Genomic DNA, 19,590 nt, shown 5'->3' on the forward strand with positions numbered 1-19,590 from the left:
AAAGTGGTGTATGGATTTTAAAACCATTAATAATCGTGGAATAGATATGATAATTAAATAATTATTTTTCGTAGCCAAGCAAGTGTACGGTAATTTGTACAGTTACTACCTACTTTACAGAAAACGGTCTCTTAGTCAGCCCGCAATACAGCAGTGTTTTGGTAAAGTATCCTAGATTTTGCAGGCGTAGTTACGAGTGAAGTAGTCTCAGTTGTCCGCCGCACCGTTTGGTTAGGTCGGCCAAACCAAACTGTGCGACTCAGAGGCAAGTGGGAGGGATTGTTGGTCTCATACTCCGCCGGCCGCAGACCTTGCGGAAACTAGCGCGGGGGAGATTGACCGCGGTGGACCTAGGTATGACTCCACGAACGAACAATGAACCAAGTTTACAATGAAGTTCATGTTGAATGAATGAGATAACAGATTTATTATATAGAAAGAAATTGATTATTTATACATATCGATTAATGGTCTTTAGAGTGTTGGACACAGTTACAGTAAAACAGAATATTAGGGGATATTCGCAAGTCGTTTTCGAATTCATTAATTTAAAATAATCAATGATTAATTTTAATCACGTAAAACGTTTTCGGATGGCTTGATAACTTTCTAAAAAGAAAACAAATAATAACAAAAATAAACAGTCCCGTCTCCCATCTTGTAACCTCAAACTGAACTGACTAGTGACTGTTGTTATGTTACTAGGTTAAGACTTCTATCTGTATCGTTCGTATTTAAGACATTTTTGAAGAGGCAATATGAATTAAAATTATACTTGTGAATTAAAATAGGGGTTTAATCAATTTTTGTCTGCCTTAGTACAGTTTTCAAATAGGTTATGTGTGTTTTAGACTCAAAATTTAAGTTTTTGTTCGGCCTACTCTGTTACTGTGTAAGCCTATTTTAATATGTTTATTGTTTAATTGCAACACACGTCGTTGGTATACCCTATGGTGTTATTAATTCCATCCGATGTTTGTGGTGTCTTTGCTGCATATAATGTGCAATACAATACCTAAGGACAGAGCTTTGTAACTTATTTAGGGTAGGCTAGTAAGTTACAATTTCGTTTGCTAACCATGGAAGTTCAAAATGACCACGGCCTTTTAGTCGTAAGTCTGGAAAACTGCATTACTTCAGGTAAGTTTGTGAAGCTATTCACTTTTTGAGTTGAATAAATTATAAATAAGCTTAGGCTATTAATAAGTTAGGCCTATGTTCCAGATAACTTAAAATTTTGGTCCCTTGAGATCAATCTTAGACCACATATAAATTGTGTCTAGATATTTGGTAGAAATTTACCCAATTCAATCTTTACATAGACTATCCACCCTTCCCTTGGCCGTCAAGGTCAACAGCTCTAGCAATGTCAGTAGGACTTAAACGATAAGCCCTTCCTAGGTTGTCTCCTAGATTTGATGGTAGGTAAAATTTCCGGCCTTGGCTATTTTTATGGATTTGTGTTATCATAGGCCTATCGTAGCCATATTTAAAAAAGTAAGATGCCTTGTGTAACTTTGTTATGACTAAGATTAGCTGTTACATTAGCCACCCTTTTTAAAAACCCAACGACCAAGGACACCTGGGTCCAGTTTTGAACCATCAAAAAGCCATTGTAATCGTTCTCAGGATCGAACCGTTGACATGAAATGATTACTAAATGAGCATTTTAACCAACCAGCTAACCAGCTTTTCATATTTTTTCCTCCATAAGATATCAAACAATGAAAACAAAAGACTACACACTTTATTTGCTACAAATGTTATGTCATCTATGGTATATATTAAATATTTAGTTTTCTTTTCCATGTCGGTTCAGCTTATCTATCTGACCGATTTTCATAAATGTTGGTCTTTTAAAAATGAAAGGTATGGACTCACAGATTTGCCATCAAGCTTCAGCATTAATTTATCTGACTTATATTTCGAGTTATTACAAAAAGCAGCTTGCTCTCCTCCCTGTACATTTCTTATGGGAGTTAAATTTGGTTTTTCTTTTCCGAGTTCCTTTGGCTCTTCTACCTTACCGATTTCCATAATTTTGGTCTTAAATTAAAGGTAGGTATGCATGCACAGATTTTCCATAAAGAATCATCATTCAGTTATCTAACTTATTGTATTACCTACTTGATCAAAAAATATAAATTTTACTTTTTTCATACCGGTATTCTTTGTAACTCCAATTAAAGACGTATTTCCCTAGTAAGTTACTAATTACATTAACCTATAAGTTTTGGTCCAAGACCCTTCAGTGAGATATCAGCTTTCATTTGAGCTAGCCTATTGATTAGGCTATTAAGGTCGGAGGTACCTGAAGGACACTGCTGAATCAACATAATAATTATAATTATTTTAAGACTTATCTGCAATCAATGATACCTAACACCATTTTTATTTTATTTTTTATATGTAAGTAAAGTGGCTGGTTTAGAATACTCCTTGAAATAAAGGTTTTCATTTGAGACGTATTGATCGTTTGAATCTGTTAAGTTCAAGATACTGTATTAGTACTCTTAAAAAAAACCTAAATTTGATTATTTCTCGGATATGGAATTTAAATTTGGCTATTTTTACTCAATTCTTATTGATCCTACTATAATATGTTTTGATTTAAGAACCTCCAGTGAAATAGGTACCAGCCTTCATTTGAGTTACGGTATTGATTAAGATCGAACGTACCTAAAGCACACTGCTGAATCACAAAGAACCCAAATTGTTCCAAAAATGGAGTTATTTATCATCGATTGATACTTAAATAAATGATTTTCTTTAAACCGCAATAGTAACCGTAGATTTGAATGGGTTTCAACCGGTTAGACTTGTAAATTACAGTGGAAAATCACTACCCTATGGGGTAAACTTGACTTGTTAATTTTTACTCACCAAAAAAATATTTTACAACTAAGTTGGGTACATTTAATAACGATAGGTACCGACACCTATCTACTTTTAATTTGATAGTAAATGCTGTTATGTTTACAGACCCTTGCGAGCTGGGTAAGACCAATAGCTGCGTTTACACAAGTGGAGCCTGCGGACCGGAGACGTCTGTTGTGCAGCTTACAGCTCCTGTACAATGTATCGGAGACATCCGTCAAACACTGTCGTCGCGAATGCAACATCAACACCTGACTCAGCTGCAGCCGATACAGTACTCTCAAGTGAGTGGATCATTTGATGACTAATAGAGATGACTAATAAGTGGTTGGAAACAGGTATTCCTAAAATGTAGAATAGGCCTAGGCCTACTATGTAGAAAAAATAAAAGTCTTGATTTCAAATTTCTTCCGCTTTGTCACTGAGAATTATCAGTATACGTTGGTTTTGGTATTAGGTACATTTTCAGAAAGGTAGTAATACGGTGTAGCCTATAGTAGGCTAATACTGTAATTGAAGAATAAGTAAGTACTTACAAAATCTTAAGTGATAGATGGATGAATAGGGATAAATTGAGGAGAGGTTAGTAATAAAAAAATAGGGCACTTTCTTGTTAAAGGGAACATTAATTATTATCAATGATTTTTTTAAAATTTAGGTTTAATCATATTTTTGTGTTCAATATCAATATTTGTGTTCCTTTACTATCCATATTCCTTCTGTTTTAATATCTTAAAACACATTTAAATAACAAATTGACAACACTGATCTTGTTTAGGCTAAAAAATATACTTATCCTACCCTGATTAAGAAATGAAAAAGTTCTAAGCTAACCTAACATAACTAACCAAACTTGCTGTACCATTTCAAAATTCCGTTTGATAACGTAAAAGGCAAGTGGTGAATATCAAACTGAATTTTAAAATGTTACAGCAAGTTTGGTTAAGCTACCCTATGTTAGGTAAGTTTAGAACAGTTTCATTTCATTATAAGTTAATTTTTGTTTTAATTGTTTGTTGATACAGAACAGTATTTATTTGTAGTTGCCAGCTGATATGATTCAATTCGTTAATAAAAAAGTAATATCGGATAAAAAATAAAATATAGATATATTCAGAAAAAAATTAATTGATAATAATGAATGTTCTTTTTAACAGGCAAGTTTTATGGAAATAATTTTTCATTGTTAATCTCATTTGGTTAGGTACATTGATTTACTTACTTTCCCAAAGTAGGTAGGCCTACCTATCAACAACAGTTGTAATTGTAAATTAATAAAATTGATTCTCCATCTTCGTCTAACCTACATTAGAAAAATATGAGTCTTGATATAGGCCTATTCATAATTAATCAAAATTCAAGATTTCAATTCAGATTTCTTTAACTTAGGTATAACTTTATCCAGTGCTCGATTTAAAAAAAATGAGGTGCTGGAACTGTAACCTATTTAATTTTATTTGTAGCCTACCTATTTAGGCCAATATTTTTATATTTCCAAAAGAGAGGTATCGGAACTCTGTTCCGCCATGTTCCCCCGCAAATAGAGCACGTGGTATAGGTTATATAACTTAAATATTTAGCCTATATCAAATTATTAATTGGCTTTTTCAAGGTTTAATCCTCTTACTTCATAATTCTTATAAGTTTTACAAAAAAATCCAGATTAAAAAGGAGTGTTTATTTTAAAATAAAATGATGATTATGTGAACCCTGTGTTTTCAGACGATAAGTTACGAGCCAAATCAGCAAATGGAACACAACAGTTTGGTAACAAACCACACCCTGTATCAGCCGATGACAGTTTCCACAACGCCACTTCACACGTACACCACTTCCAACCCGTACATGAACAACCCTGTCCTGCCGCTGCTCACACCTTCGCCCTCGTTCCCCTCGTCTGCACCAACCATGGAGGATATGGCCACGTCAACCGACCTATCAGAACCTGCAGTAATACTCAAGACTCCCTTGGAACTAAGCGAACCCACATATCCGGCCGAGGGGTTCGATTACTTTTTGGAAATCCAAAAATTCTTAATTAGCGGCCAATGTCCTCCGAATGTGTCTGAAAACTATGCTAAATCCCTGAAGAAACGAGCTCAGAATTATCTGGTTAGTTGGAAACTTCTTAAACGGAAATTTTGAATTTAATTTTTTAATCGTTTGTTAGTTTAAGAAAATATTAGGCCTACATTTGCTACTTATAAACACTAATTTTTATTATTTTTATGTTAAAAGCCCATTTTGTTTGTTTGTTTACATTGGATGTAAACATTCTTTATTTTCGTGATCCTTTTAGCGAATTTCCCATATAGGGAATAAGCTATTACCGTAGTACTCATGGTAAGACCTGGACGCGGGACCGATTTTTTTTTTCGTTTTGAGGTCCCTAGAGGCCAAAAACACCATCCGTTCAAATTCATATATATATGTGTCCGTCAGCACGATAACTCGAGCAAAAATGATCCGATTTTGATGAAATTTGGTACAAACGTGTAAACGTACGTTTATTCGAACGAGTTCGCGATCCAGCATGATCGGACCATGGGAACGGGGGTTTACGGGGGGTTTTATGGGGTAAAAATAGGTTTTTCCCATTTTTGACCCAAAAAACATAAAATTTAGCAATTTCTTTCCAAACCATTTTGTAGAGCTTAAAAAATTAATAATTTAGTATATTGAAGCGTTATTATGCGCCTAATGGTTACGGAGAAAATTCCAAAAAATTGTAAATTTAAAATTCCCATGTTATTCTTATGGAGAATAAGTAAACTGTTGTAGTTTGCTTGTTTGTGAACATATTTTGATCAAATTTGGAAAATGTTTTTATTTCTTACTAACTATTCACATTTTACAAAAAAAAACAGTTTTACCCTCCCTGATGCAGCAAACCTAAGTACTTGTTAAACTAATTCTATTTAAATCAAGAATAAATGTTATATTTTTAAGTAGACATTTCAGTGTAAATCCAATCAGTCAAATGGAAATTCGCTTAGTCTGCAGGTTTGCTGCGGCGGGGGTATTTTCATATGTGTTGGGTTATCTGATGTGTTGCTAAATAAGTTATTATGTAAATTTTTAACAACTTAATGTATGACTTGTTCTCTTTTTCAGATTATAAATGACAAACTGTATCACAAAAGTAAACAACCAAAGGAAGTGATTATGAGGAAAGACCAACAAGAAGACATGCTGTCGGACATTCATGTGGTAAAAGAAACAGGTAAATTGAAATTGATTTGGGTTTTATGAAGATCTGTAAGATTAAAAAGTATTCTTCATCCCCCAAAGATTGTTTTTGTAAGAGTTAGATTCAACATCCCTTTTAAAAAAAATTTTTATGTTACATAATACATTTGATTTATCTTGTGTATTTACGGAAAGTAAATAGAACGTAAAAGTGTCTCATAACACTTAAAACATGTTCTTTTGTTTACTTTCCGTAAATTTAATAACACCATTGACTGTTGTTGTATGAATAGTCAAAGATAACACGTACAATGCTGATCAAGAAGTTATCTTGTGTATTTACGTAGCAATTATTTTTTCAAGAGTTCTATTCAAATATTTATCCACCTAACAAGCCCAGCTCTAAGATCTAAAAGAGATAGTTTTATAGCTTATGGGAAATAGTTAAAAAATAACTTATAGTTTTTTTTTTCTCCTAGGACGCTAGGCACGAGACCGGAATTGTTTTTCACATTACTTCAGGCTAGACCTAGGGGTTACGGCATTATCACTTAGATAAAATCCATTGGTGATTTGGCTGGATTTGAACCCGGAACCCCAGGAACCGGAGTCCCGTGCTCTAACCACTAGACCAGCTGGTTCCCCGAAAATTACTTATAAATATAACTAACTAGCTGTACCAGCGGGCTTTGCCCCGTTTAACTTCACAAGTGAGCTCGTTCGCATGGCTCTAAATTTGAGTTGTTATTCAAAGAACCTAAATTTGATATGTTACAACCAGTCAATATTTTTGTATTGGAAATAAAAATGCTACCTTATTCCAGGTGTTCACTTGGGAGTCAAGAAGATGTTTAACAAGTTGAACATGAAATATTTCTGGCGAGGAATGTATACTGATGTGGTCAACTTTGTGAAAAAGTGCGACAAGTGCTCGGACCAGATTGACCCGATGAGGGGACCTCTCCACCCCTGCCCCGGGGGACCCACTCTGGGAATGGCTGCTCTTGGGGGTAAGTTTTAAAATGTGTTGTTGATAAATACATAGTCAGAAGAGAAGCGAAATAGTTAACTAAAGCTGCAACATGTGAGCATCTTATGGTATCATGGCGACATTGTGGTAATCTCTTGTCAATAAAGATAAAATCACTAGATTCCTGTTCAGAATTTTTTTTATTTTATTTAAATCCTAAAAATTATCTTTTTATTTTACTTAAATTTGTATGGATCCATATTTTTTAGCCGCTGAGCTGATCCTTTGACTAAATCAATTAAGTTACCTGTCGTCAATCATCTCCTGTAGTTTAACAAATGTTATCAAATATTTTTCTGTATTAACAACGCCTTACGGCTTTACGTTTGATGATGGCACAGAGATGTTAAAACAGCCGTAATATTTGTTACACTACAGGAGCTGATTGACAAAGGAAACTTTATTGATTTATTACATTTTATGGATTTATTCACAATAAAATCCCAATGAAACTAAACCTTATAGTCAGCAATGCAAAGATGTGTATCAGCTGTTTGGAAATAAAGTAAAAAAAAGGGACAGTAAATTATGAGTTAGTCTTGTCCTTGTAATTTGGGTTGTGTGTAAAAGCTTCCTATTATTCGTTGCAGTACTCTGACCCTGACTCCTTATTAGAGGCTCCACTTTATCTCTAAAATGTTAGTCTACCTTTTATTTATACTCTCATATTGGCCTCAACTATACAATATGTTCTTTTTGTAATTTGTTGCAATAAATTCTTGATTCTTGATATTTTTTCCCTATCTGTTAACACTGTTTACATCTTGTTGCAGGAGAGTCTGAAGATTCCGATGCAGTTGAAGACCCCTCCCCTCTCTCCCCCTCACCTTCCCCCGCCTCTCCTCTGAGAGGTGTGAGGGAATCGTGTAACAATGGTGTGGGAATCTGGAGGAAGGTGAGCCATAGTTTCTCAGCACGTAAAATATTTTGATCAAAGTAAGATCTTCTATAACTATTTGTAAAATGTATTAATCCTCCAAGTGTCTCTAGTTTTGGTCTTAATGTTCGCCCATTTATTGCGCTATCGCAGGGTTTTGTTAAAATGTATCTTAGAAACTTAAAAACAATGTAAAGTATACTGTTTTATATATCATTTTGTTTGGAAAATTATGGGCTTCAATGTAACATATAAAACATTACAAAAAAAAATGTTCAACAATTTTTTCAAAAATTATAAAAGAAATTAAAAAAAATTATGTTTGCGCTCAATAAATTGTTATAATTTATAGGTCTACAAATATTTTAAAATAGCCACTTTGTTCAGAATTTTATGAGGATTCCAAAAATATAATAATATAAGGAAGTAGATTTGCAAATAAATAAGTTATGGGCAAAAAACAGATTTCGGTACATAGCGTTTAGCTAAGAATGCATAGCCTAACCATAGCTAGGAATCTGGCTGATAATTTACATCAATATCACTACCTACTTCTTCAGGATCATCAACCAGCCCTTCAAAATCACTTAAATCTTCTTATAATGCACCACGTGTATCACTACTTTTGATTTTTAAGACTAAAACAATGATAAACGTAATAAAACACATCAGTCATCGGTGCGAGGTTAACCAAGCTGTTTACAAATACGCACGTCAGCTGTCTGCTACAATTATGATCGGCTAGAGAAAAAAAAGCGCTTAGAGACAGACCTCGGGAGAAAGCTTAGAATCTGCCAAAAAAAACGATACCTAACTCGATCCAGTTCAATCCGATTTAGTCAGTCATAGAGCCTTCGCCGTAAACAGTGTTTGTGAGTTGCAAAAGCGACACAAAACACTACACAAAGTGTGTTATGAGTCGCTTTTACGACACATAACACTCGGAGGGTTAACCTTCACCCTCTTTGTTCCACAATTTGAGATATTTGAAAACAATCCTTCTATGAGGGTCCACAGAGTTTCAATGAACTTTGGCAAATTACGATTTCCACTTAATTAAACTTTATACAATTTGCAAGTTGCAACCCCCATTCATTGTGGTTGCGCTTTGCAGCTAAGGTGTTTTGTTTTTGTGCAGTCACAAATTTTGCTCATTCAGCATCTTAAAAGTGTTACGTATTTATAACATACTAGCTGTACCTTAACTTCATAAGTGAGCTCGTGCGCATGGCTCAATCATGTCCTGGTTGAAGTTCGCTCGCTACGCTCACTCACCTTTAGGTTGGAGCTCGTTCGCTGCGCTCACTTGCCTTCAGGTTAGCTCATTCGCTACGCTAACTTGCCTCCAGGTTGAAATTCGTTCGCTACGCTCATTTACCTTTTGGTTGCAAATTTGCTGTTGTCATAAGAAAAAATAAATAGTGCTGCACCCTGTTGGTAATCCTTGTAACTTTAAAGCTATTAAACATCATAGAACAGAATCAACTTGTTTAATTGAAACAGCTGTTAAGATTCATTAATTCCATTTAAATATGAGTACTCATAAGGTTAACATGGGAAACTTCAGAGCCACTGGAGCGGAGCCCGAGAGTCCGATCAGAATAAAAACAACTTAGTTTTCCTATTTAATGCCTAAAGAATCAGTGTACCAAATTTCAGCCTCCTAGGTAAATGAGAAGTAAGAGTATTAGTGATGAGTGAGTCAGTGAGAGCTTTGCCTTTTATGTATACTAGTTAACCGCCCGTGCTCCGCCACGGGAATATTGTCAGCAATAAAAGAAATAATAATTAACAAATACTGTTTATCTTTGTATTTTATTTAGGGGTTGTTTAATTTTTTACATGAAATAGAACTGATAGTTTGCCTGTATAAACGGTTTTATATTAATCAAACCGATATATTATTTTAACCAAATGAATGTTTTATATTAATTCGAGTTTCATTTGAAAAATAAATAGTATACGAACTGGGCAATGCTGATAACCTAATAAGCAGCTATTTATGCTATTTAGATAATTTGCTCAAGTATATTCCTATATTCGTCGTTTTTTTTTTTCATTACATTTTTGTTGTATGGAATAAAAATAGTCACTTAGCCTACATGTAAATCACGCATCAGCAGTTGTTCACATTTCACGAATCTTTGACCCATACTGTGAGTAAAAGCTGTGTTTACGTCGTATATATAAAGTTGGGCATACTTTTTTCAATGTTAGAGGGTATTAACGGTCCAATTTGATGGAAAAGGAGTCGTGGATTTTAAAACTATGTAGACTAACACTACCAGAAAGATGTTGATTCAAGTGAGACTTAGAACTGGCCATTTCAAATGCAGATTTTTATTATATTTTACTCAAATAGTTTTTTGTCTCTTTTGACCCTTAATACATTTTTTATAGTCGCTGTTGATAAGATTTTCCATAAACTCACAATGTTGATAAGGAGTTCATTTTACCTTCCCCTTGTGACAACATAAGGAAAAACTATTTGTGTCCCAGTTAGTCTGTTCTGACTCAAAATTCATAGATTTGCAGTACTGACAAATCCAATCTAACGACTACAATTAAAAAAAAATTGTATTTTTTAGAAAGGACTTCCAGAGCACATTTAACACCATCACTGCTCTTTACCTTTTTAGTTCGATGGTTCTCTACATGTTTTTTTTTTCGTTCTGTGTGTCTCTTTACGCCCGGTTAATGATTACCTTTTCTTTTTCTTTTTGTACTTTTCACATCCTGGGGTTAATGACAAAGTTTTATAACGCTATAATGACCCGAGTCAACATTGCCATTAAACATCAAGTCAGATACTTCTTCGCCAGAACCGAAATCGTAAGTCACAGTTTCTCAAGCAACTTCCCTATGTACTTGAAAAAAAGTTGACTGATATATTGTAGTTCCACGTATCCCAGCGAACTCGCCATCTCGAGAAGGTAAAGTTTGGTACCACTGAACGTCTAACACTGATCTTGAGTAAGATTCGTCACCTACTATAAAATGTTTGTATGTTTCCCACTCATTAGCAATTATATGTACAACTTGCAAGCGGATTTCCTAATGATTATTCTGGTGGCCGTAGAGAATAAATTATATTGATCAAAACAATAAGTTTCCGTTCCCTACTATGGGTATTATTTCACATTCCATACTCAAACTTAAACTCAATTACCACTTTTCTTCAGATCACTTTGAAGGAAAACGAAAACATTTCAAAAATAAGTTAACAAATACACTTTCCTTGATCAAAATCGTGTGTTTATAAACAGGAACTCCAAGTTTAACAATTGCATACTGAAAGTGAGGATATAAAAATAATATCAAATGTCTGACAAACATTAAACAGCTGACGAATAATTTATAAACTGTGAATTATATTCTTCAATAAGAATTGTATTGACTCGACCTTTAAAAGGCTGTAGGTCGTAGCCCTTAGAAAAAACGTAAATTCTAAGGAAGTTCGGCAAATCTACACACTATCCCCTTTAATTTGAGACATAAATCTTGTAGATCGGTCCAGTAATTACTAAGACCAGTAATTACTAAGAAAACAGTGTTACAACTGTGTATTAAATATATAGATAGATCAAGGCCACACTAAAAAAACAGGCTGTAATGCTCGTCAAGCATGACGTCACGATAGAATAGGGCAGTGACGTAATGTTAGCCGTTTGTGATCAGCTGCTTGTTTTAATCTTTCCTTGAAAAATAATTAAATAAATACATATATACGTCATTGCCGTCTTCTAGAGTGACGTCATGCTTGACGAGCATTACGGCCTGTTTTTTTTTAATGTGGCCTTGATATAGATTCATAAGTCTTTGTTAAATCTTTGTTATGAAATACAAACTTTTAAGTGTTGATCAACTAGAATTAAATAGAACTATTGTACCTGTTCGATATGAGAGTTAATAGAGATTAGAAAAAAACAGTGTCACATACCTTTCAATGTAAAAATCCAACACTGGAAGGTTGCAGGGGGAATGGGGATTGGGTGAGCTCACCACGCTGAGGGACACACAAGAAGTTCTTGAGGTTCTGATGCACTGCACACACTCGAAAGGGAGAATTTAGTATTATTTTTCACTAATAAGAGATAGAGGTTTGAATGTGGGGACACTTCCACCACGAGGTGGTCAAAAGACCGAGAGATTGCCAGAAAAACGGCGCGGCGCGGCACATACGTCCGAACGAGGAAGGTTTTAGACGCTAACTGAATAAAATCATGGTGGGGAAATTTGAATTTTCCATGAGAGGGAAAGAGACAGAGATAGATCACGCCATATGACGTAGGCATCGTATGATTTTAAGGAGAATGTGGGGGAGCGGAATTGCCGTGGTGTGTGTGTGTGTGTGAGTAGAGTAGAGTACATTTTACAGACTTAAAATAAGTAACTAATATACAAACAAATGTTAAAAACCTATGCACACTGTTAATTAAATGTTAATAAAATACAGTACATGAATAATGATTAAATAACTAATTAAGCAGGCTTACCTTTAAATAAGTCCATAGAGACACATAAAACATCACAAAATTAAAAGTAGAAATTTTCGTGGTCACTGACCACTTTTTCAACCACTGGAGATTGAAGAAAAAAAAAAAAAAATTTTTTTTTTTTTTTCTCCAATCTCCAGTGGTTGAAAAAGTGGTCAGTGACCACGAAAATTTCTACTTTTAATTTTGTGATGTTTTATGTGTCTCTATGGACTTATTTAAAGGTAAGCCTGCTTTCCTGTCAATTTCCTTAATAATTCCTGGCAAATGCCCTATCTTTTTATAAGATAAATAACTAATTACCATATTTACAAAACCGTACTGAACAGTACCTCTTGCTCGAATTTGAGCAATTGGGAAGTATTACAGGCAAAAAGTGCCCGACACATCACTAGTATTTACACATTTATATACGTGTTGGATGCTTGTAGGAGAGGTATTTGCAAGGTTTATATCGTCACCTTTTTTTGTTGACAGGTAGAAGTACAATTGCACGGGCCGTATGCTACGACGACTGGCCACAACGAGTACATCGCTACTCTATCAGACCCTGACTCTGGCTGGTGCTGTGCTCGCCCTTGTCCAGCCTGTGAACACTCAGAGTTCCTCTCGGACTTCATCTTCCATGAGTTTTGCAATTTCGGGTTCGCTCGATGTTCGCTTGTTGGGTGCTCACAGGAACTTGTACTAGCTGTGAATGAAGATTTTGTGGCAAAGGTAGATATTTGTACATTAGTTTTAATATGTATTCCTCATTGTTGAAGCTGATTGATGTTTTCCTCACACAAGCTCAGAAGTGTGTAGTTACTTAAATTCTTTCGATAAATCCCACATTATTTGTGTTCTTAAATGATAGAAACAAAATTTCTTGTGGTAGAGTTTTGGAGTGCTTGTTGTTAAAATGTTTGAGGGTGTTTTCTTTCAATACAAATTGTAAATTTTTAGATCCTACAGAAAAAAGTTGTAAAATTTGCCTGGTATATTTTAACATAGGAATACATACCCTGTTGCTATATTTCTGCATGCTTCATCCCTCCACAGTTCCCATTCTTCTACATCTGCATCTCACTCTTTAAATCTCCATTAATCTCTAAATCTCTTCTATCCACTTACTTCTGGTCTTCCTCTTGATCTCCTTCCCTGCAACATATCAACTCCATTAAAATATTATTTGCCACACCCTCTCAAACGTCTTCAACCATCCTAGTTTTACATTTCTACTCGTACTCTTAAGCCGTCTTTGAACAACTAATCTTCTAATTTTTCCTTTTACCATAGATCTACAAAAACTGAAGATCTTAACTCAATAGTCTTACCATATGCTTGATATTGGTTTGTGTTTCAAGGCCTCACAGTTGGGTGATATGTTTACGTCTGCTACCATAGACAGTGTGGACCAACAACAGTCGTCATGTAGCTGGGTGGAACCCCTAATGGAGAGACTAGTGCAGGCCCACCCTTGCAACTGGGACCAGTACCTGGATCTCTTCCTCTTCCAGGTTTGTGATTTAGTTCTCTTTGGCAGTTTTTTTTCCTAGGACGCTAGGTACAAGCCTGGGATTGTTTTTCACATTACTTCAGGCTAGACCTAGGGGTTGCGGCATTATCACTTAGATAAAATCCATTGGTGACTTGGCGGGGATCGAACCCGGGACCTCAGGGACTGAAGTCCTGCGCTCTAACCACTACGCCACCTCACTCTCTTTGGCAGTAAAGTAGACCCCCTCTTAACCAACCCTAATGGGACCGGACCTAGGTCGGATACCTAACTCAAAAGGTTGGTTAAAACGGGTAATCTCTAAAAACTTAAAAAAATTAAGTGCTATTCATTTGGAATGATATAGGCTTATCATTTTTCTGAAGTCGTGTGTGCATTATTTACAAAATAAATTACACTTATCTCCTTTTTTAAGTAGGGTATTGATGATTGAAAAATCACAAATAAACCCAAAACATGGTAAAGGTAACACCTATAGTAATATTAACTGGTGCTTTCCAAATATATCATAATACAGTACAGAAGTTATTGTCAAAATTAAAGATACAACTAGCCATTTCGTTATGAGACAGGATGTTAAACATCCTGTTTGCGTGTTTGAAATGCCGAGATTCCTAGAAAGTGGTGGTTAAACCGAACTGCTCTCAAAACAAGGTCGTTTAAAACAAACTGTAATATTTCAAGAGCGAGTGCGGACAGTCCGACTATCGGTTAATGCGAGGTCGGTTAAGAGGGGGTCTAGGCCTACTGTAGTTGGTAAAGAAATTAAATTATCATATATTCTAACAAGTAGATTATCTATTATCGACCAGCTGTTCAGGGTTTTTTTTTCATTTTTCTGTAAAGTTTTATATCTGTTGACACCAGATTGTGTTGATCTTTCTACAGTAGAACTTATACAATGTTGTATTGCAAAAGATTCCAGATTACTAAGCACCATCTAAAAATAGGTCTATTTTCAAATTAATTCAGCTTAATATAAGAAAGAGGGATATTATAATGTATGAGGCCATTATATTATGTTCCATTGTGTTTTTAAAAAATGCCTGTATATTGGGGTTCACTATCAGTTATAGTGAATATATATATATTTTTTCATATTCTTTACTGATGTAAATGTTCCAGTATCGCATTGGAGAGTTGAAAGAATTCTTACCGTTCTCTTATGAGTCTCCGTTTTCACTCCTGTTCAAACACAATCCTCTGAGTTTCACATTGTTGGACCAAGATAAAGAAAATGTTGATGGAAACAACACCTACAAACTACGGAGAAGAAAACCTCACAACAGACTTCTGCAGGTATTATCCTGTCATAGACCCTTTAAAAATAACTGTGTTTTGCTGTTGGTAACTAGTATAATTGCTAGTTCAGTACTGACATTTGACTCTCAATAATCCAACATAGGTAATAATTAAAACAGCTGATTTTTATTTTACTCTCTAGGGTGTAAACATTCAGGGAGAAAAAATTGGACGTTTCATCACTAGGGCTCTTCGACCCGAGCTAAAGTTTCGGAAAATGAGCAAGGGTTGAAAAGAAACTTTTTGCCTCTGTGATGGATGAACTATATTTTTGTCATATTGCTACCTACATCAATTAAACAAACTTAGTTTGAAAAAATACTTTTTAAGTAAAGATAACCTCTCAAATGACTTCCAGCTTGTTTTCAATATTTTTTTTCGAAAATAAGCAGCTGTGTAGTGTAGGGCTAAGTGATTCAATAACAATTTATGGTTAACCTATAAGTTAAAGCTATACAGTAGCCTAACTTTAAAAATCATGATTTGTTCAAGTTTTCATTCTAACAATCTCTCATACAAATAATAAGGGAGACATGTTTTTATGTTTTTCTTCAGATTTTGCAATTTTGATTCAAAACACTTTGGCATTGGATAAAGCGTTGTGTGATAAAGCCCATACTAATAGGTTTAAATAAAATAATTTCAAGTAGACACTCTGAACCTATTAAACTCTTGAAAATCTTTCTTAGTATCTTTATGTATAGATTGTTTAAAAAAAATACTATGTTTCAGTGCAGGCATTGTGACACCTTGTTTACGTCTAAGCTTTCGTTTCGCATTCACCAACGCAAACACCAGGGAGAAGGCTACCGTCGTCTGCTAAACAAAAAACGACTCAACAAGTCTCGAGGTATTTTTTGTACAAGATTAGTTTGAAATATGTTCTTCAATTTTAAGTTTACTTTTAGTGTTAGTGTTGAGCAGAAATCATCAGATAAAATAAAATAAACAAATAAAAAATCTGAACTTTTGAAGTTTATTTTATGTGTTAGTAAGAAAAAATTGACTATGAGCTGGACTCAAAAGAATAAAATCTATTTGAAATTTGGGATTTTTTTTGTAATTTATTAGACTTCACCAGAACATACAATGTGACTCAGCGATTTGGACTTACTAGTAATTTTTGCTGAGCATAAGATGAAAATTAGCTGAGCTGCTCTGGGTATAATACTCAAAATTATTTCCACACAATTAATTGTTAATTTCGAGGGTCATAAAAAACAAAAGTTATGCTAAAAAGGGCTGGTATGCAGATTGTGAATAAATCTTTTAAGATCTTATTTAAAATAATCCTTCTCTAAATTTTTGTTATGGGTAGAATCTTGACTTTACACTTTAGTCCATTCCAAAAATGAAATAAAATGAAATGAAAAAGTGCTTTTATTTACAAAAAAATTGTAAAACAATAAATTTTTTCTGCACTAAATACAATAATGGACATAAATTGGTTGGCACAAGTGCCAACCATTCCATAAATTACATGTTGTACAATAATACATTTCTGAATACAGTAATTGTAAATTTATCTCTAAAATGAATTCTGAACAGTTATTAATGGTTGAGTGTAAAAAAGTAGGGTTCAGGAATTAATTTTACATTTAATTTTTCAGAAACAAACAACTTGAAAAGACCAAATGTCCAACTGCCTGGGACTTGGAAGGAGAGCACAGTGTCAGCAGTGAAAGCTCTTTTAGAGGCAACAAAAGACGAGAGAAGAAGAAGAGGCAAGTATCACAAGTACTCGGTGGAGCTACAGGAGCAGATGGTAGAGTACGCAGTGAAGAACGGTAATACTGCTGCAGCCAAGTACTTCTCAGAGAGACTTGGAACTTTGGTGAACGAGAGTACCATCCGCAACCTCGTCAAGATATACAGTGCCTTCACACCTTCAGCCATAGATGAAATCGGACGTTTCGCTGTCAACTACGGGGTGGAACCGGCAGCAAAGTTCTTTTCTGAACGCTTAAAAAGAGACATCTCTCAAGGCCATGTCAGGAAGTTCAAAGCAACATACTTGAGCAGGCGTCCAGCATCCGAACAAAAACAGAGTGAAGAGTCTATGTTTCCTGAAGATAGAAGAAATGTGAATCCGATTAGAAATAATGAATCAAGAGTGAAAAGATACACAGTGAAGATGAAACTAGAAATCGGTGAATACGCTGTTAACCATTCTGTAAAAGACACGGTGGAGCATTTCACTGAAAAGCTTCAGATGCCAGTGAAGGAAAGGACGGTGAGGAGATTTCACGAGATGTATCTTGATAAGTTTCAAAGCCAGAACGAAGAAGCTAGTCAAAATATCCAGAGTATGGAACCGATGAGTTGTGGCAATCAGGAGACAGTGCATGTCAATGTTTACAGCACGTTTCCTGAGACACAGAACAACCCGGTGACGTTGTATCAGTTGAATCAGCCTCAAGCAGGTAACAACATTTGCTATCAGACTGCAGCCAATGCCTCCGTCATTACTACACAAAGCAATTATCACTCACTTCAAAACTTCTCATCTTCCATACCTGTTACACTACCAACAGCTCCTCCCCCTTACCCAATAGCTGTAATAGGTGGTAGAATAAACTCTGAAAAACCCTCCAATGTTCCCGACGATTCAGATAATCAACAGGCTCAGTCGTCCCTTGTCCCGCAACATTCCTTGGTCCTCACCAACCAAGACAGAGGAGGTCCTTTCCTTCCCCATTTTCTCGCTTCTCAACCTCTTCAGCCAACGATTTTGACTCTAATTTCAGAAAAAGAGCCTCTAAAGGTTTCAAATAGGAGTGAAATGCAGCCAAGCTTTACGTCTGAATGTTACCAGGAAAACCTGCCTGTTGTTACTGAACTTATGACTCATCCTGCAAAACATGATGTTGACAGGTTCAACTCAAAGTCTTCAGTTCCAGTCCCTGTTGTCACGAAACTTGTAACTCATAAAAAACATGAGATCCTTGAAAGGTTAGACTCAAAGTCTTCAGACTTTAGTGATTCAGAAAAACCACCAGATGGAAAAAGGCCAAATGCTAAAAAACAGACAAAGAAAAAAGACAAAGGATCCAAAAAGAGAGGAACTTATACAACTTACAGCCCTGAAGTAAGAGCTGAAATCGGGAAATTCGCTGCAGAGCATGGAAGTTTAAAAGCATGCCAACATTTTGCCAATATTCTTGGCCATGACGTTCCGGAAAGCACTGTACGAGGGCTGAGGGAAAAGTATTTGATGAAGAAGAAGCATTGCCAAGTAACAAGTCTCGGATATTCCCAGAGAGGTCGTCCGTTGCGGTTAGGGAAGTATGATGAACTCGTCCAAGAATGTATAAAAGATCTAGTTAGGTCAGGAGAAAAGGTTTCTTCTTTCTTAGCTATTGCAACAGCCAAAGAAATTTTGAACAAGTATGAGCCGGGACTTTTGGAGGAAAATGGCGGATCTCTGAAACTCAACATAACTTGGGCAAAGTCATTCCTCAAGAGAATCGGAGTGCACAACAATTCTTGAAACTTTGGACTAATAAACCATGGCTGATAGTTAATTCTAAGCTTTAACAAGGCTTAAGACATAGTCTTCCAGTTTAGTTGTTTTAAACTTGACTTGGACTTTCTAACTAACATAGTTTTTAAATTTTGTATTTTATAAATATAAAAAGATATTAGCTGCATCAAAGATAAAATGCTCTTTTACAGCAATTGCCAAGACTTAAATTTATTGTTTTGGTTAAAAAAAATTTCATTATTACTGGCACTTTTATTGGTATATTGTGAGCAAGTTTCTTTTAAGTGTCACACAACATTATTTCATATCAATTTTTGACATGTTTTTTACATCTTAATTTCATATAATCGCGCATATAATTAGCTCATTGTTATTTATTTTAGGTTTAAGACTTTTTATGTTTTAATGTAAGCTCGAATTTATAATATTTATATATATTTAGGCATTCTATGTCATATTATTATTTGGCATTTTCAATTCTATATATTTACATTTCTTGGATTGATTTGTTGTTTTTATACATAAATTTTATGTAGTTTATTTATATTTATTGTTTGTATTTTATATAATTTAATTTGTGTACCTTGTACATTTTTGAAGAACTTTAAATTATTATCTTATTTTGTCACACCAATTTCCCGATTTGAAATAAGTCACCATTTATATTATCAAAAGGCCTCGCCCCCTATACATGTTAAAAATGACTTGTAATTATAATTATGAAGTATTTTAAAAATACAGTGGATAACATACTGATTCCTTCCAAAGTAATAATTATTGATACTAGTTAAAATATATTTGTCTCCAAAAGGTTTTAAATTTTATTGCTGTAATAAT

The 19,590-nt window shown here is 34.8% G+C and overlaps 1 protein-coding gene across 1 annotated transcript; it reads left to right on the forward strand.

Annotated features, from left to right (window-relative positions):
- The first annotated feature begins 771 nt into the window (after positions 1 to 771).
- On the forward strand, positions 772 to 18,940 carry LOC129001769 (uncharacterized). Its single transcript, XM_054429208.1, has 11 exons — positions 772 to 1,140; positions 2,983 to 3,161; positions 4,600 to 4,989; positions 5,992 to 6,100; positions 6,891 to 7,076; positions 7,870 to 7,991; positions 12,947 to 13,186; positions 13,816 to 13,968; positions 15,093 to 15,266; positions 16,002 to 16,119; positions 16,880 to 18,940. The coding sequence occupies exons 1-11, from the start codon at positions 1,080 to 1,082 to the stop codon at positions 18,757 to 18,759; spliced, it is 3,612 nt and encodes a 1,203-aa protein (XP_054285183.1). The 5' UTR covers positions 772 to 1,079; the 3' UTR covers positions 18,760 to 18,940.
- Positions 18,941 to 19,590: the final 650 nt, after the last annotated feature.

Source organism: Macrosteles quadrilineatus, unplaced genomic scaffold, assembly GCF_028750875.1.
Source record: "Macrosteles quadrilineatus isolate MER2022 unplaced genomic scaffold, UCM_ALF_1.0 Scaffold_8__2_contigs__length_117827958, whole genome shotgun sequence".
NCBI classification, from domain to species: domain Eukaryota; kingdom Metazoa; phylum Arthropoda; class Insecta; order Hemiptera; family Cicadellidae; genus Macrosteles; species Macrosteles quadrilineatus.